This window comes from Toxoplasma gondii, chromosome IX (genome assembly GCF_000006565.2).
Source record: "Toxoplasma gondii ME49 chromosome IX, whole genome shotgun sequence".
Taxonomy (NCBI): Eukaryota; Apicomplexa; class Conoidasida; order Eucoccidiorida; family Sarcocystidae; genus Toxoplasma; species Toxoplasma gondii.
Window position 1 is genome coordinate 2,935,488 of NC_031477.1, and position 20,601 is coordinate 2,956,088.

The 20,601-nt window shown below is 53.0% G+C and overlaps 2 protein-coding genes across 2 annotated transcripts; both read right to left on the minus strand.

Annotated features, from left to right (window-relative positions):
- Positions 1 to 1,611: 1,611 nt before the first annotated feature.
- Positions 1,612 to 14,022, minus strand: TGME49_289050 (FIKK kinase, putative; the record flags this gene model as incomplete). The annotated part of the gene is made up of 10 exons (XM_018782060.1): positions 1,612 to 1,894; positions 2,174 to 2,292; positions 2,655 to 2,742; positions 3,158 to 3,891; positions 4,229 to 4,422; positions 4,822 to 4,987; positions 5,219 to 5,841; positions 6,295 to 7,542; positions 7,919 to 13,132; positions 13,740 to 14,022. The coding sequence occupies 9 exons, from the start codon at positions 14,020 to 14,022 to the stop codon at positions 2,179 to 2,181; spliced, it is 8,664 nt and encodes a 2,887-aa protein (XP_018636384.1). The 3' UTR covers positions 1,612 to 1,894; positions 2,174 to 2,178.
- Positions 14,023 to 17,492: 3,470 nt separating this feature from the next.
- On the minus strand, positions 17,493 to 20,348 carry TGME49_289060 (hypothetical protein). Its single transcript, XM_018782061.1, has 3 exons — positions 19,860 to 20,348; positions 19,134 to 19,361; positions 17,493 to 18,605 (listed from the first exon to the last, which is right to left on the minus strand). The coding sequence occupies exons 1-3, from the start codon at positions 20,161 to 20,163 to the stop codon at positions 17,545 to 17,547; spliced, it is 1,593 nt and encodes a 530-aa protein (XP_018636385.1). The 5' UTR covers positions 20,164 to 20,348; the 3' UTR covers positions 17,493 to 17,544.
- Positions 20,349 to 20,601: the final 253 nt, after the last annotated feature.

Genomic DNA, 20,601 nt, shown 5'->3' on the forward strand with positions numbered 1-20,601 from the left:
GGAGGATCGGCCACTGATGTACTTTGCATTCTACTATTCGAGTGGCGTCAGTACGGTAAATCGACATGGAAGTATAGCGGCAAGCGTCCACTGAAATGTCGTGTCAATTCAAGGGGGCGCCACAAAGCACAGAAAGTCGCGACCATATTTTCACATATGAAAGAAGAAAGCAGCTCATTAAATGATTCCCCCTATTAAACATCGAATTGCCAGCACCGTAGGACGCTCACATGCTGTAGACGGAACGACCCTGATATGCTTGCTGATACCCCAGTGGTTATTCGGATTTCTACACCATGACCCAATAATCGGCAACTGACGGAACTGTACCGTGTCCATTAACGGCTTCACCAATTTGTGGATCTCTGTCGATGCTGACTGGTATACTCACAAAGCAGGCTACCGGATGAGACCGTTTGACAACGCGCGACCTTCGGAACTACGTCATGACGTCGAGTGAATCTAGGCTTCAGGAAGCCGGAACGAATCTTGACGCTGTCTATTAGTTTTGGAATGAAGCGTTTCAGTATGTATGATACGCTGTCGATTGGCAATAATGAGACAAACGAATAGATGTAGATTCTGGGATAAGACTTCGCGCAACGGGACTGGGATGTCACAACACAAAGAAGAACAGAGAAATCATAAATAGTATCTGTTATTATGTTTTGACGTGGAAAGCGTTTCAATCCCAAAGCAGCGACGCAGCTTTCACAGACGAAGCGCTGCGTACTCAAAGCCTTTCTGAAGCATTCTGGGTACCGGCGCCACACAGAGTCTGTGCTAACGTTCTGTCAACCAGTGACGCAGCTGACTACCTTTCACTACCAAGTCTGCTATATGCGCAACTGCCACAGACTCCTGGAGAGGATGGAAAACTTTCTTCGCTTTCAGGGTTATCGGGATGTATCTACCAGCGCATTTTACTCCATTCTGGCCAACCGATTTAGTCCGCAGCTCCTGTGGTCTGCGGTAGATCTTAACGCCCCCAATTGTTCCCCTGGTTTGGTTGATGTGACGTTTCGCTAGTCTCATAATCTGATGTGTATGCACTGTGTGGTTGACCAGTATGTGATTCCGCATCAAGGGAAGACGTATTCACCTTCACGACCACACGTTCAAGACAAACACAACGGCCCACCGAAGAGGGGTCAGCTCGTATGTTATGTCTTTTGCAGATTGCCTGATGAAGCAAGCAGCAAACGCTTTGCTGCGGTGAAGCTTTATACATTAGCCCACAGAAGTCGTCCACATGCAGAATAAATTCAGTGTCACAGATTTCATAGCTTGCAGTGGTATTTTTAGTGAACAAGTTAGAAACAGTTCTGGATTCCGTATTCGGAAAAACTGTTCCGCAGACGCACGTCACTTACAGTGGCTAGAAAACATTGGACGTTGTCCAGGGTAGTTACGGCTCTGCATTGGAAATGATTGTATGCTAGTCTCCGCCACCTCTGAACCGTTGCGCGTGGTCTAAGCACAGAGAATAATTCGTTCAGGCTCCGCATGTCGCATTGATAGCAAAGGATATTTCCCTGCACACCATGCGATGACCAGGCAGGACCCACGGGTTCAATGAACAGAGTAGGAACAGCGGAACCTACCACTAAGAACAGGAAACTTGGTTTGCTGGCGTTGGACAACAGACCCATTGACGTATGTGATATCGACACTGTAAAATGAATCACATAGATTGTGGACGCTCTCGCGCCTCTGTTGTCTACAAAGGCTTCGCGAGCTGGCGTCGGTGCCGGAATTGAGTTTGGGTTTCAACAGGACTTGGACGACCGTTTGAAGTTTTTGCTTCTCTCTATGGGCAACCAGCGTATCCCAGTAATGACAAGCGAATTACGCTTCTGTTGCCTCATCTGGTGGACCGCGCGTTTGTGGGAACCTGACGAGAGGGAACCATGAAGCAGTTTTGCTATGGACACGTTTTGGTTTCAGAATTCCCTACAACAATCGAGTACGCCGCTCTCCTTGTGTGCTTTGGCCGTTCGTCATTCACATTATCCGTATATAACAGCTGTTTCATGATGGCCGACTTGTCACCGGTATCGTGCTGAATCCTCATGACAGTGAAGCGTCAGAGCTAATTCGCAAATCCTCAGGTCCACCATTCTTGTAGAGCGCTGCAACAAAGATAATGTTGTTTACTAGCACCTTTCCTTACCTCGATCAGGAAGTCAGCGCAGCCTCTTGTCCAGTAGCAGCAAGGCTACATGTCCACCAAGGGTGCTGAAGAATCTCCGGTAACGTCACGCGGCGAGTGGGATCAGGGTCGAGGGCACCCTGAGTACAACATAACGTGGACACGAAGCCTCACTGTGCAGAGTAGATGTTCTACAATCGAAACAAGAAATGCCCTGGGTACCTGCGTATTACTCAGCAAATCAGGTGTACTGCCAAGGGAGTAAGAGACACGGAAACTGTTTTGCCGAGCAAGAGTCCGGACAAATGAAACTGAATGCACAGACGTGCAGAACCTTTGGTATATCTCCCTCCCCTTCGTTCTCAGACAGACGTTTCAAGAGCGCTTTCCATAGACTGGAACCATTACAACGTTCCACTCTCAGTGTATTGCCGACGCAGCCATCGAGTTCAACGTAAAGCATAAACGGAGACAAAAAACTCTCGAACAGTGACCCTACTACCTTGAGCAGATGACGTAGCTCGGGTGGCCAGCCATCGCAGTCCGTGAAGATGCTGAACTCCATGCCGCACTGTAGCAAATCATTGTACCTGAGAAACAGCACTGTTAGGCAGACAGAGCGATCCACCACCGCGTTGGCACACTGCCACAAAAGAAGGCGTTTTGTCTTTCAGAAAGCTTCTCAGTCCTTCTGCAGCTGCTATGATGAGGTAAGAAAGCTGCCAGCTGATGACAGGTCGTCTACACACCCAGGCAAAGTCAGACTTGAACCTGAAGCCAGCAATTACCCCTCGCTTGCCAAACCGACTGCGAATATGCCTGGAGTACCAACGGCAAACGCAGGACAGACTGACTCACGAGGATCCACCCACGAATCGCAACAACACGCGCATCCAGGGACAGCCACCAAGGGGTTTAAATTGAAAGAAACCTGACAGCGTTCCTCTTTCGACATATGGAATCTCCAACCCGACCTCGTGTAGGGCTTGTCGCCTTAGTACTTACTGTGCATCTTGTCGTGGATCAGAGCAAGTCCAGATGGCTCCTTCCGCCCAAATCCAGAACAGCAGGACACCGAGCATATAGACATCAGCCTTTCGTACGTCAAAAAACAATTCAGCGGCATCTACGCCTGCAGAAACATCGATCGGATCATGCACCGCTCCGAAAAGTTGCGCGGTTGATTGAGAGGGATCCTTGAGATACAGAGGCGGTGGCGGCCTTCCAGTAGTAAGAAGAGGTTCTCCCACTTGCGCGAACGGCGCTGTAATTCCTAGTGCTCTGAGAATATAGACAATTCTCCAGCATTCAGGGGGCATATATGGCCCCTTGGCTACTGTCGGCTCGCAGCTCAGAAAAGGCTGTGCTGCCGTAGAGGATACCGGGGTTTCTTGGCCAGAGTCGCCGAAGTGCGCCTTGAGAATGCACGGAGGCAAGCGAAAAGGAGAATGGTTAAAGAGGGGTGCCGCTTTTGCAAGGTCACACACCTTCAGCTGCACGCGCCTGACAGATCCGCCTGACAACTTTGCAGATGGTGTCGTAGAAGATCCACCACTGCCGCGTGCGCCTACACCGAAGCCGGACTGTGGCGTCATCGACGAAGGAAGCGCCTCAGTGTATGCGTGAACCAGAATGTTTTCTGGCGTCAAATCCAGATGCGCAATACCAGCTGAATGGAGGGAGACGAGAATTTGCGTTACGGAATATTGAAGGCTTCGTTTGGACGCCGGGGTGAACACCTGCATACCAAGCAGACCGCAGGATATTTTCGGGCAGCCAGTCGATCTCGCAAGTTTACCGCTAAAGGCAGTATACTATTAACGGCACACTGCCTTTTTGAACAGGTATGTCTGTCCCCAAATTATTTAGTTACGGGTGTTATAAGCAATATACGAAATGGACATGGGTGAGATCGTATTTTTGTGCCAGCAACTTTTGTGCATCTACAAACGTGCGCCTCCTTCGTGGTAGATGCTCCGCGAGGTCGTGATGTTGCCGAACACCTTAGTCGCTTTGTCTCGTCCGTTCATAAGTTCTTATAGGGACATAGCATGCCGGTTCAAAGAATGCACGCACCTCCGGATCTGCACTATCGAAGAAATCTAGAAGATCTCCTTGTCCGAACACTTGGTTCACTAGAACGACGCGACTGGTAGTTGAACCAGTTTCTGTGGCTTCAGAGTCAGTACGGGTGACGCTCGGACCCTCTAGGTAATTTCCGTCCTCATGAAGAACCGCTAGGAGCGGAGCAGCACATGCAGGACCGCAGTCTGTGGTAGGTGACAACAGGGGATAGATTATGTCATTTGCAGAGGATCAATTGAGAATCCATCGCTGTGGGTAGTAAGGGAATAGTGGCAGAGCGCTCAGGCCACCAGAAACACAAGTGCAAAGTAGCTGCGAACGATGGCGAAGGCGGCTGAAATCTTTGGACCCCAAATGCAGAAATGAATATCGTGGACATGCAGTAAATTAGGCATACACCTGGACGGTGGGCAATGCATGCAGGGTATGATGAGGCAGCACATCTGGAAGCAGTGAGAGCATGCCGATGACTCATCTGAGTGACTCGCGGTAAAACACTACTTCGGCTGCACAACCCACAGATGTCGAGGCAGTTTAAGGGCTATATTGGACATAATATGGCTGAAACTGGCTTTACATCCAACCTGTGAGGAAAGCAGAAATAGCAGCCTCTCCAACAAAGTTTTCACCGTCGGTCAAAAAGAATCCTTTGTATCTCTGAGTCAAACGCCACTGCTGCTCCCAGACCGACGAGGGGACCTTCTTCACGAATACCGCACGCCCGGAAGGCAGTCGGCCTTTCCACATTCGCTGAAGAAACAAACAGCCCACTGATGTGGTCGATGAAGTGTTGAAGCGTCACTGTGTTGTCGCATTAGCAGCTTGCGCGCCCCCCTTTGATCCGCAGTGCCGGCAGGAGGAGAGCGCCTTGACGACGCAACTAACACCTGGCAACAGAGCTGCATGTGTACGATCTGAAGATCGCAGCAACCTCACAGTCACAGCACATCCCAATCTATACATATCGGGAGAACGTCTTACTTGACAGCGCGTTGATGTAGTGGAAGCACCCATCGTGGGGACAACTTGGAGCCTCCATCGGTCAAATGGTACGCCGTCAAGCACATACGTCTTTGCTCTGTATGTACGTCGAGCAATGAGCTCCCGACAAAGCACCCAAACGGGGAATCGCTGCTCGGGGCTCCTGAGAGCTGCCTGAAGCGCAGCCGAATCTCTGAGAACATTTCCACAATCAGCTGATCTGCCCTCTACTTCTGCAGTGTCCGCGTGAGTCCATGCTTTAAGGACGCGAATCTCCTCCACGCCTGGCCCCCGCGAGTCGTTTGACGGCTGAGCGTGTTGTCGGTCACCGTCGTGTTCCATCACCACGTGCGCAGCAGTGCCTCCTGAACGGCGCGAACGCCGCAGCTGTCTCCCCTGTTCCCCACGAGCTGTTATGAGGGCAGAGTTATTAGTGTCGCCTCGGTGGTCTTGTCCATAATGCGTGTCTTCAGTCCGCCCCCCTTGCTCAGCGAAAAACGGTGTCAACGTTGGACGATGACGAACCTTGTTGTCATCTGGAGAAGACCCTCTGTTTTGAGGTGCCTGAGGAGGCGCTGGCGACTTCGGCGACGATGTTCTCAGCACTGCCGCAATTCGGGAGCCTACGAAACCACAGCACAGGAAAAGGGTTTGAAGATCGAATGTGGCGAGATGACGGCATCTTGCTCAGTACTGAGAACGCATTTTTGCACATTTCACACATTCAAGCATCGAATTATTCGGCGGCATAATACGGTGGCAGTTGTGCAAAAGCCGGATTCGCATAGGAGGTGCAATATCTGGCCGAGAGACGCCCATCCATGAACACAAACGCAAGCAGCAATGCTGCTACACTGACATCGGTACTGCCACAGCCGGCATACCGCGACTCAAGCACGACGATCACATCCGTTTCATTAGCGACGGATTACTTCACCTCAAAATGCGCAAGTGGTCTCAGGATATGAATGTGGATCTGCGGCAACCTCAGCGCCCAACTTCCGAGGTCGCTTCCACGTTAACGGGGTCACCACAGTCTGCTGACGCGACACTGCTGAAGGCTCTAAGAAACGTACCTGGTGAGGCTGGCGTCAGAGTATCGGCCGCCACGGGTAATGGGGTCTTGTCTGTTTCTGGATGGGAGAATTCCGAGGGTTCACCGGATTTTTTCCGACATATCGTACGCCCAGGCGAGACAAATGGCAACCCCCGAGCGCCTCGCACTGCAGCGGCCCCCGCTGCGGACGCTGCAGCGGCAGCTACAGAAAAGATGGACCGGCCTAGCGCTTTGTTGGGCTGTGGGATAGCAGTGCCGGCAGGCAAGAGTTTCTGACTCTCTCTTCCACCCGAAGCCGGTGACAATGCCGATCCCCTTCTTGTGATGGCACTGAAACAGGAGAGGAACTCTGAAGCGGTACCCGCGGCTGCGGCTCGCTGTCTCGCAGCGGCAACCGCAGCTGCAGCAGCTGCGACAGGCACAGCCCGTCGCCTGGCTTCAGTGATGTCTTTAGCGCTCCCGGCGGCGGCAGCGGACGCCGCTGCTGCGGCAGCGATCGCCGCCGCTGTCCGTTCTGAGGCTGCGGCTATCCTGGGAGAGGTCGAGGCGCATCTTCGCGCCGCTGCCACCGCTGCAGCTGCTGCATCTGCTGCTCGACGCGAAGCATCAACGGCTCGTGGAGATACAGACGATCGAGCCGCAGCGGCAGCCCTATCAGCTGCGGCTGTAGCAGCGGCGGCTGCTGCTTCTGCCCGAATGCGTGCAGCCGCCGCTGTGGCAGCCGCACGCGGAGTGAGGAGCGGAGACGATGATCTTGACCGGGCCGCCTCGTTTTGGGGATTGAGCTGCAGTTGGGTTGGAAAAAAGTGACCGAGTACAAGTGCGGAAGTTTCAGGAGGTAAGGCAGAAGCCGCCGCAGCAGCTACTGGAGAGAGTGAAGGCAAGGCATCAAGAGTAGGGGGTGCCCTACTTGGGTTTGAGAGTATCTGAGAGCTGTGAACAGAGGATTTGGGAGAAAGCATATCTACGGCATTACGGTGCTCTATCTTCGTATTGAGTTTCGCCGCTTGAGGCGAAGCTGCTAAGATTGCGGGAAAAGAGGGCTCCGTGCCGCTGCAGGAATTCTGCTGTCGCAGCGAGGTAACTCCTGAGGTGTCATCCAGAGCATTGGACTGGTTTCCAACAACTCCTGGCGTTTTTGGTGAGGTTCCATATTCAGGACGAGGACACGCGACGAGGCGGGACAACGGAGAGGCACCGGGCTCACTGTGGCGGGTACCAGATATCGTGGGGGAGGAGAAAAAGGGTGAGACAACATGAGAGTCACCTGCAGAGACGGCAGACGCATAAAAGGCGATAACGGCTGTTTTACAAAAATGAACCTTGCTTTCTGGTCGACGGTTATTAGCCTCTCGGAGAACTCTACTTGGTTTATCCCATCATAACTGTAAGTGGAGCAACGTTGTGTGCACATACGAGATCACACTGATGAAGCACGGTGCCAGACACAAGAAGCGCACCCTATTAAAGTTTCTAAAACCACTGAGCAACTAAGGCAGAATAATCACCGTTGCGGTGTATGCGGTCTGACATCTGCATTATACTTCTAATGCTACAGTTGATACAAGCCACATACGCTCCACCTCTCTCACCACATGTGAAGCCACTTCCATTGGACAGAGACACCCCATTTTGCAGCTTACTTCCAGGAACCTGTAGGGCAGCGGATGACGTTGCAGTTACTCCAGTCTTGTGGGCTCTATTTGCCGCGTTCACCGCCTCAGCTGAATGAATCTTCGCAGCCGTGGCTGCCGCAGCAGCACATGCCTCTGTAGCAGACGTCGGCAAGATGTTAGCACGCGAAGCGATTGTGAGGCTTCGCCCAGTAGAAGTAGGTGACAGGTTCGTCTCCACCAGCGCGTTAGGTTCGGTCCGGGATGACGGCGCCATATCACCGTGGCGGTGGACCAACGGTGAGTCGGCGCGGTCAGGTGAGGCAGAAGGCGACGGGAAGAAAGGCGATCCTCGCTGGAAAAAAGGGGAATTTGATCCTAACTGCCCTTTTGAACCACGACCTCCGCCTGAATCGCCACCTCGTGCTGACTGCGGAGAGACTGGGGGAACGCCAAATAATGGCGCCAGCAAGGGCAGGCGAGTTCCAGTTGCCCGGGTCTCCGACGGGGACCCTGACGCCGAGTATAGGCTTTCCAACGCCGTCCCCATTGAGGGCGAGTTGCGGTGCAAAGCAGAGGGCGACTGCGGCCGGTCTCCCAACACGGTCGGTGCCGCCCGTGGCGATTTGACATGAACGGCGTGTGAGCCGTTAAAAGGTGAAATGGCGTCAATAGGGGAGTACGGAACTGGAGTAGGTTCAACCGCGCTTCCGGGTGAAAACAGATTCGCGCGAAACGGAGTCCACGCTCCCGCAGGTGCCGCTGGCGACGCTCCAATGGAGGCGTCGGCGGTTCCATTCTTGGGTGTACCACCGTGAGAGGCGGCTGACCTAGTGAACGGAGATCCCGAAGCTGCAGACTTTGACGTATGAGCGAAGGGCGAGGCCGGCGACGTGGAGCCACTGCTTCTGTTCGAGAAAAACGTTGGCGAAGAGGCACGAGGTCGACGACAGCTGCCCCCACCTGAGCTTCGTCCGCTCATCGTGCAAGACGGTGAAGCCGGCCCAGCGGGGCGGTGGCTGGGACTGCTCGCGCCGCGAGGCGACCGAACAACAGGGGAGACGCCACACTCTGGGCCCTTAGCAGAAGTGGTGACTGGTGACGATGCTGGAGTATCAAGACGGAACACCGTCGGAGCGGAGCGACCCGCCTGGACACGATATTGCTTCTGCACAACATGCCCGAAGTCCAGCGGCGCCTCCGATGGTGTGGCAAACTCTGGACTGGTGTCTGGGTGAACTGACTCATGCCTTATTGGGTTCCGACGGAGAGACGTCGATGTTGTTTGACTCCGACTTTCTACTCTGCATGACGCAGACAGCGGACACGTGTCGGTCAAGCCACAGACAGTGCTTTGATAACCGCATATGCCCGGATCCGATAGTGATGGATGTGCAGAAGGCGACGGCTCCTGTATGCGCGCCGGCCGCGGGGAAACCGGTGACTGTCCGTACAGTGAAGCTCGTTCAGAGCCGCGGGAAGCCGAGCGTGATCTTGGAGTTGAAACACGAGATACAGGAGTGTGCGAAGCCATTCGAGTGATGGAACCTGCAAGGCTCGTCCCTGTTTGTGATGTCAGAGACACGCTGCGCCTGGAGCCTGCCGCTGGTGACCCATTGCCTTGAGATCGGTGGCTAATGTTTCCTATAGTGCTCGCTTCGTTGACTGAAAAAGCAGTGTGGCTCGGCATTTCGTCACCATCGATGGCAAGAGTGGAGTTGGCATTTCCGGTGTGTTGAGCAGGTGTTGGCGGCAATGAGCTCCTTCCAGTGTCTTCAAAAGATAGCGCAGCACATTCGCCAGAGGACACGAGTCGACTCGGAGATGTCGAGAAGAAGGACTTATCTGCCGTACCCTGAATCTCGACAGCTTCCCCGGTTGCACGCGGTCGCGGTTCACCTAGGCAACACGGAGGCTCCGACCCTATAGCTCGTGAAATTGATGTGTCGGTTGTCAAGGCACCGCCCGCGTTTAAGCCGCTTCTGCTGCGCCCATCGGTTGGTTGTTGGTCCGCTTCGTCATCGATATACCCTGTCTGGCCTGAATCATGGGACCAGATACTGCTGAGCAGGCAGGTGCTGCCTTGAGGTGCTGAGCTTACGCCTCCCCACTCGGCTGCTGCATCTGCACTCGTTGCCGCGGCCGCGGCTGCGAGGGAAGCAAACGAGCCAGCTGACAGCGTCTGGGCCGCCGATGACTCACAGCTAGACGACGTCAGAGTGTTTTTTTCGTTGGCTCCTCCTGCACCTCCTGTCTGTACTATTTCCAGGGTAGGCGAACGACCCTGCCATCCTCGGGATGACGGTTGCGGAGACTGATTGACGATATCCAAGGGTCGAGGCTGGGGAGTGGAAGTACGTGGAGAGAGAGGCCTGTGAGCCTCTTCCCAAGTCGTCAAAAGCCCCGACTGTTCGCTGGAGTTGAGTTGGGCCTTTGCCCGTTCCGTCTGCAATGCAGGAGAGGGAGCATCGCTCGTTACATTCGATGGGATCGTTGTCAGTCTGCCAATTAGAGGACCGGTAGCATGCCGAGAAGACGTACTGAGACTGCGGTTTCGAGTCTGCGTCCTTGAACGGCGTGTGTCATCCTGAGCCGCCCAGAGTGATTCTTGAGTCTGCGTTGGAGTACAACCTTCCACGCTTAGGCGTTCGTCAGAAGCTCTGCGCGTAATTGCTCGTGGATCCTGTGCATTGCGTGCATTACGCGTGCAGGCAAAGACCGGTGAGGGAAGGCGAAGCGGGGTCATGGGCCTCTGAGGAGACATGCAACGCATCCGTTCACTCCTAGGTGTGGCAGCGATCCTTCCACGGTCGATTGCGGGTCCGCGCGTCGGCTCCATGGACTGCGACCGTGCACGACGGACGGGGGAAGATGCGGAACCTTCTAACAGAGGTACGGTTGTGATGGGGCTCGTGTGTGCTGAAGTTGTGTGAAGATGTGAGGGAACCTTTTGGATCGTTCCGGCAGTGTCACGGCTGTTAAGAAACATTTCCGTCTGGGAATCAACGTCATCTCCATCGAAGGACCTGTGAGACGACTTTGGATTGGAGAATGATTCTTCAGCACCTGGCATGTTAAGCGGCTGGCAGGAGCCCTCCGTAGTCGGCCGCGTTGCCCCGCTCGACCCCTCTACGCCGGGATGCCGCAAATCGGTGGAGCACGAAGGAGATCTATTTCTCAAGATCGTGCATGGCGGTGAGCGATCCACACCGAAACTTATGGGGCTCGAGGGTCTTTCCAAGATGGCACTAGAACATGGCTCCCCCATTCCGAAAGAGCCGATTTCTTCCGGACTCCGTCCAGTACCTCCGGGAGGATGATGCGCTACAGATGAATAAGGGGGGCCCAAGAAAGGGGAAGGAATTAATGTTTTTTCAGCGTGCGCCACTCCCCCGCGACTTTTTTTGGACACATGTGATGCACCCGACGCTGAAGCGTGCTGCCGTCTAACCTCAGTAACCCATGCGGCCCCAGGCGCGGCAAACGAAGTGAGAGAAATGGGCACCATTCTATCGTGATGCCCTCCAGCAGTGGCAGTGACATATTCATGCGGATTACGGCCGGAGGCGGGCGATAACCTAGGAGTCCCAGACTCTCGAAGGTCAGACTCGCGACTGTTTCCGAAGCAGTTGCCTCTTCGTGGCGACTGGGGAAAAGCACAACTCGGTACATAACCGTCACCCGCGACGCCCTCGGCAGTTTGGGTCCCGGTTGTATCACTTACTGTCCGGTCACCTGTGCGAGACTGCGTGGCAAGAGGGCCCGAGCCTCGGAATGGTGAATTCGCGACGCACTGAAGGCGACGCGGAGAAAGCGCTGTGCGCGTCTCCTGTGACAGTGAAAACGTTTGGTCGCCATTGGAATGAGAAGAGGAGTGAAGAAGCTCTGACGGACGGGGAGGACCCAGAAAAAGAGACGACTGTGTACCCACTGCTTCGTCAGTTGAAGTATGTTGCGGGTGCTGGAGCGATGACACCGCATGGGACGGTCCTTCCGAAGAAGCTAACGGATGGAAACGGCTGTCTGTCTCAAGGCAACGAGGAGCCATTGGAAGACAGCGGGTAGGAAACCACTGGTCAAATTGCCTTCCACTTTCACGTAAAAATGGCCGTGGAGGTCCCGGATGACCTGACGGAGTGGCAACCGATCCGAAGCGGTGGTGCCGGTGCGAGATACTCTGCGCCGGCTCGGAAAACGATCTCAGCGATGCTGAACTTGAAACTGGATACGAAGACTGTTGGCGGCAGGATTCAAAATTGTAACTGTATTGGCTGCGATCAGAGACGTGACGAAGGTTATTACTGGCTTCTAAGGAGTTGTAGCTCTCGTGTTGCTCTTGCGTACTCCAGTTGTTTGGCTGTGAACCGGAAACTTCATGCGAAACGCTCGGAGGCAGTAAGCCATGTACGCGCGCACCGGACGGAATACGGCCATGCGTTTCATCTGCAGGGCTACAAATAGATTGGGGCTTCAATTGAAAATCGAGGGAACTGTCTGCGTTTGGCGGTGTGCCAGCGTTAGGGATGGCATAATTTGCTGGTGCATCTGCTTCCGGCATTGACGTCCTGCTGGCAGAGGCACAGCCTGTGCAGAAAAGAGCCGGCCGCTTCGTAGAACCGATAGAATCACGAGAGTCGACAACAGAGACGACACCGATGGGTTGATCCTTAGGTGCCACCCGGCTCTGAATGCTGCAGACGTTGGCTTGCATCGGTCCCTGCTGTGAAACGTATGCACCCTCTGGCGCTACACAGTGGGCCGCCAAAGAAGGCGTAGAATGCACTTTATTAGGAAACCCATCAGGGGCATGTCCGTGGATGCAGCAACTTGGAGAAGGAGAGTGGAGAACGTTCGGCGCATCGGCTGACATGCCGCTGACCAGCCGTTGAGGCCTGTGAGTGACGCCTGTGGTGCCAGCACCTGCAGCTGGAGGAGGGTTCATACGTAGGCGACTGGGGCAAGCGTACGGCAGCCTCATTTGACTTGTATCGAGGTCGTGTGTCAGCTGTCTTTCCGCCACGTGAGACGCCAAACAGGGGCAACTCGTCGAGCGATGCAAGCTTGCTCCAAGGCCGCAACATGCTGGGGGACAGTGTGTGGATGTATGGTCGGCAGACGTACCTGGCAAATGCGGAGACCAACTCGCAGGCATACTCAAGAGGTCCGCAGAGACACCCCTGCGGAGACCCTTGAAACGGCAACTGCTTCGTTGAGCATGTGGGTCGGTGTCCAGCAACGAGAACTCTGAATAGCAAAACACGAGATAGGCAATAACTGGACGTATACTATTCCTTCTTAGACGAACTCGGGGTCAACATTGTTCACGCAGTGCGCCGTTTAAGCGTTCATGATTGTAGCTATAAATGCCCCACCAGTTTCAGACAGGCGTTGATGAGTATTGTTCACAGGGGATGGCAGAGGCGCTACAGGTACACCGATTAAACAGACATGTACCCCTGAAGAGGTTGCACGCCACCGCATATGCCAACCAACACATTTCTCACCGATAGGACGAGCCAGTAGCCTAACCCAGTTCTGCTGCTCCTCAGTACTTCTGTAGTTACAAGATAGCTTGCGCATGTTGTTTGCTGGCATGTTGCTTGGGTGGTCGGAATTCACGTTTCCTTGGGATTTGCCGCATTGGGGACCACCATGATAATATGTGGCCGAGCTGCAACGTCGCAACCAGCCGGACTTAGTTCAGTTGCCCCCTGTAAACCAATTCCTTCCCCAGATACGTCATCAGCACCGTACGCGAATCTAGATGTGCAGGAACAGGAACAAACGGCATGAGATGGGTTTAACTGGAAACGATAGTCTGACTCAGCATACATCGGATGCGGTTGCTTACTTGGTAACGCTGCTGACGGTTCTTGACGCAACGGTGCCTCAACAGAGTGTTCATGCGGACGAAGGTAAATGCCCCCGGAGACAGTTCCTCCGTCATCGTTGATATTGGCGCTCCTGACAGGCGGGCCTCCAGGTTTGGATGGCGGGTGCAAAGCTGAAGTTGCTTTCCGCGCACATTTACCGGCTGTCCGAGGCCGTGCCTGTCCCTGCGAATAGCGCGTGGGATCTGCGTCAAGCGCGCTACAGCTGTCGCCGCAAGAAACCCCAGAACTGCCTCCATGCATGCATCTAGAACCCGAAGAGGGTCCGAGACCAGAAGCGTAGCCACCGCGTGTCAGCGACCGACGAAGCCTACTAGGCGACCTGGGGATCGTGACAACATCATCAGGCCTTGACAAGTTTCCGCAAGAAGCAGACATACGACAGCCGGCTTCAATCGCAGGCGTAGAGAGCCAATGACAACTGTCAACCCAGACTGGAGTCTCCGCCGCCCGCTGGTGTACTGCAGCAGTGGCATGTCCACGACTACCAGCTGGGACATTGTTGTTTCTTATACCCGTTGATGAATGAGGTAATCGATGGTCGCAAGGATGATGTACACCCCTCTCTAGGAGCGTATGTCGACATCGAGAGACCAGGGTATCCGCAGAGCAGTTTTCTTGCAGTCCCTGGTCTACATGCCATTCTGTCGAATCCCTACGACCACTCCTTGGAACGGATACTGCTCTTCTCAGTTCACGAGAAAACTCCGGAGCCGACATTCCAAGGCTCCTCCTGTGTCTCGACGGAAAGCATCTAGAGTGACGCTGCTCGTCTGCCCAGAGGCTGGGCCGGTCAGACGGCGCCGCGGTTGTTGTTGAGGCTGCGCGGAATTCCGGAACAGCGGCGTACTGGCTGTCACAGGATGGCAGTCGAGGAACGTGGTTGGCTTCTCGAACACTATATGAATGATGCAGCGAGCCCCGATCGCCTTGTGAAAAATACAGAGGATCCGATGCCCAAGTGTCTGACCAGACGCCAGACGCGTCGGGCGAACACGCGGTGGCGAGAGGAGATGATAGCAAATGAGGCGGAGCGGAGGCGGACGTATGGTGGTGGCAGTGGGAAATCTGAGTTTGTCCATGTTGCGGTGTCAAGTGCGAAGCGCGAGTTAGGCTTCTTCCTCTCCGACTTTGACCAGGGTGTCGAATCGTCTGTATCCTCTCTCCAAAAAGTCTGTTCGAGACAAAATCGGGGTCGTCAATAGTCGCGGGCATTCCAACAATGGAAACAGACACGAGGGGTGACGACAGGGCGTTTCCCTGCATTGACAGTGCTCCGGCAGCACCAGATCCACCTCCGACACCCAGGGAAATGGTCGAAGGGCTAGTTCGCGTGATGGCAGTAGGGAGTCCATGAGAACAGACGTTGACAGTGATATGCGGTAGCGACAGAACAGGAACAGTGGAGGGGGTCAGCGACGCTGACCGGACCGGCGTTATTGAAGGAACCACATGGCTGCACGACAGACGTCTTGTTGGATGGTCACAGCAACCTAACAGAGGACCGTATTGGCTCGGGACACCCAAACCTGGAGACACCGTAACGGACGGTGATGCCGATTCAGACGATACAGGGACCCTGTGCGGCAACGTAACCCCGTCAGGAAGAGCGGACCGAGGGCCACCTCCAACGGTCGTGGTGGGCTCCCCAACCCCTTTGGTTGAAGGGGTCGACCGCATAGTAACAAGAGCGAAGCCACCGCCACTCCATCCCGCGCGTTTCCGAAAGGACGCCTTACAGATTCAAGGCACTGGTCACAATCCTCTTTCATCTATTACGGGGCCGCCGTACCGCGGTTCTGTAACTCGTAACAGATAAGAAAGTACTACTCTCTCTAGCATTGATTCAGGTCATCTTTCTGGCTTCTCCTCTCCCAACATCATTCGCGCAGTGCAGCAGCTCTCTGGGCAACGTTTTTCGCAAGAGTCCGAAAGAAATCCAGAGTGAATAAAAGCCTTATCTTGAGCTACACTGTCAGCAGTCATCTTGGCAACTGAGATTTCTCCGTCTCGTTCACGCGGTTGTCGGGACAGTTGAGAAGAGTTTACACTGAAAAACAGTGAACCCTCCCCTCTAAATAGGACCTGCAAAAGTCCCCCCAAGGACATTAAATACTATGTACCCCAAAATATGTTTCCTTCGCTGACCGTTTTGTTTACAGCAAGCTTGCTGTTTCGAGACAGAGCCGTATGATATCATTCATTTGAAGACGAGGTGACTAAGAGGAGCCTAGCATCATCGTCGTTGTCTATAGCAGGTCTCGCCTTGAGTCGCCGGTACGAAATGTTCGGTTTACGTGGAGTGGCTGAATCGGAGCAAAGAACAGGAACAAGTCGGACCCCCTGTTAATGTAGCTGTGCGATGATCTTCAAGAATCAAGTAGAGAGATACACAGCAGAAGTGAAACATGAGATGCCGCGAGGTGTTAACCAGAATTTCCAGCGCAATAGGCGAAATTCAGACCTTGGAGTGTCATCGCTGGAGAATGAGGCAAGCCTGTGCGATTTCAGATATAAAAGAGAAGGTTAGACGCAGCCAGATCAAGTACATAGCTCCTGCGGTCCGAAAATACACAAATGCAACGCAGGGTTTATCTGGTTGTTGGTCTGACACGTACGATTCTTCTTTGGTCACTTGAGTCACCGAGTGGAGGGGCTCGCAGCCATGATAATCGGCACGGAAAAAATGCAGCACAGGAAGTGGCAGACCACATCGAGGTGATGGACTTGAATCACACGATATTGACGGATAGACGACTTCACAAAATGAAAAAAACGACATAGTGTGTGAAGGTGAAAAAGGTGCTGTCAAAAAAATATGGGCAAAGTTGACAACAGCGAAGCCGTGTGCAGCAATTGTGCCTGCGCGGTGACCGGGCAGCATCACTCAAGATTCTTTCACTTTGTTGCGTTGGCTGTAGTCCTCAGTAATGCACCGAGAAAGCAGCTCTCCCTTCAGATAATGCTCTATAGTCAGTTGAAGTAGATCTGTTTAAAACTTTCAAACAGCAGTACATGCATAAGCCTCACCAACAAGACACTAGCAACTCGCGTTGCCCGAACCACCGAGCACAACCGCGGGACACAGCCGTTGCTCGCGTTATTTTTGACTCAAACAGAGAGCATTTACGTGCAGCAGTAGAAAAATAGTATTTTGGAGAGAAAATAAATCACTCACCAGGCCGGCCTACGCATGAACGTCCGGAAAATATGATGAGCAGGTTGCGCACTGTGTACTGCTCAACAAGCCCGAAGCTTCGTAAGCGACAGCGGAAACAATGCCAACATCCACATAGTTGTGGAAACCTTCTGGTTCAACAGAGTAGAATGCCAATCTGTCAGATTTCCAGAATGTGTTATACGATCCTTCTGTTTCTTCTCCCTGAGTGGGCTAGAGGGCAATTCGATCCAGGTTTTTCTAGAGGCTGAAAAGGTATAGATGTATGAATCTGCTTGAAGCTTCGTGGGGTACCGTGGTTCAGTTCCGAGGACGGAAAGAGGCTCAACCATAAATGCGTTCAAGCGCGTGTTAATGAGAGCTCGTGGACTGGTATCCCTGTTTGTATCGGAATAGATGGCCACAGATGTATCGTAGTGCAGGTGAGTCTGGACGTTTTTTTGAGAGCTTAGTTTACTCGAAACTCGCTCGACTGCGAACAGCTACCCAATAGCGATAAAAAAACAAAGCCGATACACATGAAAAAGTTTGAGGTCGCATGAAAGATCCCGGAATAGCAGGGGCTGTAAGGCACAAGTCAGTTTTGGTCATTGTATCGCAAATTCGGCAGGCGGAGAGTCTGACTTGCTGTCTGCATTAGCCTCCACAAATGCCTCAATTCCGGGGAACAAGCGATTAACTACAATGTCAGATAGTGTGTGTAGCATAGGGTCATTTTCTACAAAACTCACAAGATGCGCTGCAACTTCAACGTTTTCATCCCCTGCATCGGTTCCTTCTAACCGTTTTTCCCCTCCCGGCATGTGTGGCTCAACAAGCGTTCTGTGAGCGTCCTTGAGTATCTCTAGCGTGGGTCCGAGATGTCTGCGGAAGAACTGAGACAGCCTTCCGAACGTGGGATCAGAAGATGCAAGGGCCTGAACTACCTCTCCCGTAGAGATATCCGTCAAATCGGGGCCGTGCCTGTCCAACAAAGCGTGTACAAAGCGTTCGTCTTGCAGAACTAGCCTGTTGACGAGCTGTGCTATTGTTAACGGGTTGCCAGACACGAATTCTCCTCCGTAGTATTCTGTAGGCTGCAGCATTGTTCTTGTAAGAGATGATGCTGCCACATTGAGCGGCGACATATAAGCATCAGCATTTGAGCTTGAAGGAGGCTGAGGCTGCACTCCAGGAGGCAGCTGTTGCAGAAAAGGTGTGCCCGTATAGGCAGTGTTGAAAGGTTGCAGGTTACCTGTCACAACGCTAGGCAAGACCGCTGGTTTTATCGTTCCCGCTGTCGTCGGAACTTCGGGCAATATGTGGGACTGAGGGGAAGAAGATACATTTAAGGGCTTCTCCGGCGGTGTCTTCGATGTTACGATCGGATGCAAGTCTGCTTCACTCAGATTTAACTCTCCCTTGTAACCGGCATCCGCCCAATGGCTTCGGTAACTCCCTGGTTGACGTTCAGGTGAAGGAGGTGCCGTGTGCTGTTTAGCCTCAGAAATGACTAGACGAACTTGTGTTTGTAATGGTTCCTGTTCATCCTGTACTATTAACGGGCCCGCACTGATGGGGTACTCTGGCCTATACGATAGCTTTCCGGTTAGTGGAGCACCAGTGAACGAGTAAGGAGACGGTGCTAAGCCGTATGTTGGAAGTTGTCCTGCAATAGTATCGTTCAAAATACAAGAGAAAAGCAATTATTTCCAAGAGAGTAGATATCGGTCGCCGCACCATTGTGTTCAGCGCCCAGTGTAGCGTGCTACACGACTTAGTGTGGATATGAAAAGTCTGCGTGTAGTAAATGGCTGCGCTTCAAAAGTGGAAGTGAAGAGCTGAGTACCAACTTGTTGGCGTAGTGTTTCCTGACGGGTGATCTTCATGGTCTGAAGAGGTTGTCTACAATTCGGCAAGTATTTGACCCACGGATGCATATGCCCAGCGTATTCCAAGAAGACCTCTGTTTGTCCGTACTAAAAGGTCTACCAAGTCAGTCGGCACCGTATGCGATTTTGTGAAACTCAACATCTGAAATCAAAATAAGCCTTGTGTGTTGACATCAGCAAGCGCGCGGGTGCGAGATTGTTGTAAGATTATTACCAAGATCTTTTCCATTAATATAGATAGATGCAAAGTATTCCCTATTCGACGGAAGCCAAGCCACCACCTCAGGACTGCCTTCTGAACACACCCGAAGCTCTTGGAGGCATTTGAGGCATCCAAGCAGTCTGTGTACGGATCAGCGGTGAAGCATAGAGCTCCCCTTGACCGTGTGCAACCATAACAGCTGGGTTTGTTACGAGGCGCATATTCATCGTCTGAGGCGAGGTAACTTCGAGAAATCCCCTCGAAGGCATCGGCACCTCATACGGGTATGCCAGCGGACCGTGAAAGGCAACTGGGGACGTGCCCGCCTGCGCTGACAGCAAATAACCGTGAGTAAAAAAGGAGACGTTCGTGTAAGTGTTACAACATCAGCGACACGCCACCGCTTTCCTGCCTATCTGGTACAGGACTATACAGAAGTTCACTGAGTTCCATCATTTGAGGGGATTCTCGCAAAAGCACCTGAGGAAGTAACGGCTGTTGATGTTGTTCTGCTGCGCCGCGCGCTTCTGCCTAATCGGAACTACGAGACGGGCTCCCACCGTCCATGAGGTTCACAAGCACAATCATTCTGTACCAACAAGCAACAGAGCCATCGTCAGTTCAGCCGCCACACTACCGTCTGTGTCTCTGTGCTACCTCAGCCTTGGGGAGATCGGCCAACGTTGGATAGATAAAAGAGAATACTCTTCCGCCTTTTAGATGTGTATATGGCGCATGCCACAGCTCATTATCCGTCTGTGATTGATTCTTTGTCTTTCTCCTGTAGCATCCTGACCCGTCGGTGATTTTAGCTGATGTCGTCGCTTACCTCCAATGGAAATCCTTCCGAGGAGGAACCACATATACGCTCCTGTCCAGCATGACGCCAGAAAACACCTGGCATATTTCTTGGAGGTGGAGAGCAATAAGCGGACCGCCACGTGACTGAAACAGAACAGACGATTCCGCATTATAACCCGTCGCCACTGGACCACACTCAGGCACTTCGGCCAAAGCAGGGACAGAACGGGCACGCAGAGAAATGAATATATTGAACACATCAAGCTATCGAAATCAAGGGGCACATAATGCGTCGATGCTGTCCACAGCAGTGCAGATTGCTGAAGCAGCATGAGCGTAGAACTTAGGTGATCTATGCGGGGCGTATTATTTGGGAGGACAAGGACTGGAATGTACAAGATAGATACTCATCGCGCTACTTAGATTTGCGTTACGACAAACGGACGCGAAGAATGACGGAAAACAATAGAGAAGTGCAATGCATGCTATTTCTTGTTCTTCGAACGGCGCTTGCCACAACTGCTATCGGTATCAAGGCCGACGGGCAGAGGTACCTCGTTGCCAGAGACGCAAACGCGCACGGAAGCCGAGTTTCCTCCTACGACTACGAGCACACTTGTAGTGTGTACCTGAAGGCTTTCTCCTACGACGCCTTTTTAAAACGGAGGAATGCGCTGAGACTGTGCCAATGGCTCTTCACGACTACTAACAAATTTGTGACAAGCCGAACTTAGACACAAGATTCGCCGGCACAACGACAAAACTATGCA

Bases quoted from the DNA above. Each gene is read 5' to 3' on its own strand.
- TGME49_289060 (XM_018782061.1), bottom strand. From the start codon at position 20,163: ATGCTGCTTCAGCAATCTGCACTGCTGTGGACAGCATCGACGCATTAT. The intron at 19,362-19,859 runs GTAAGCGACGAC...ATTTGCTGTCAG, and splicing joins CGGAAGGATTTCCATTGGAG to CGCAGGCGGGCACGTCCCCA. The intron at 18,606-19,133 runs GTGTGTTCAGAA...ATACTATTGCAG, and splicing joins AATGCCTCCAAGAGCTTCGG to GACAACTTCCAACATACGGC.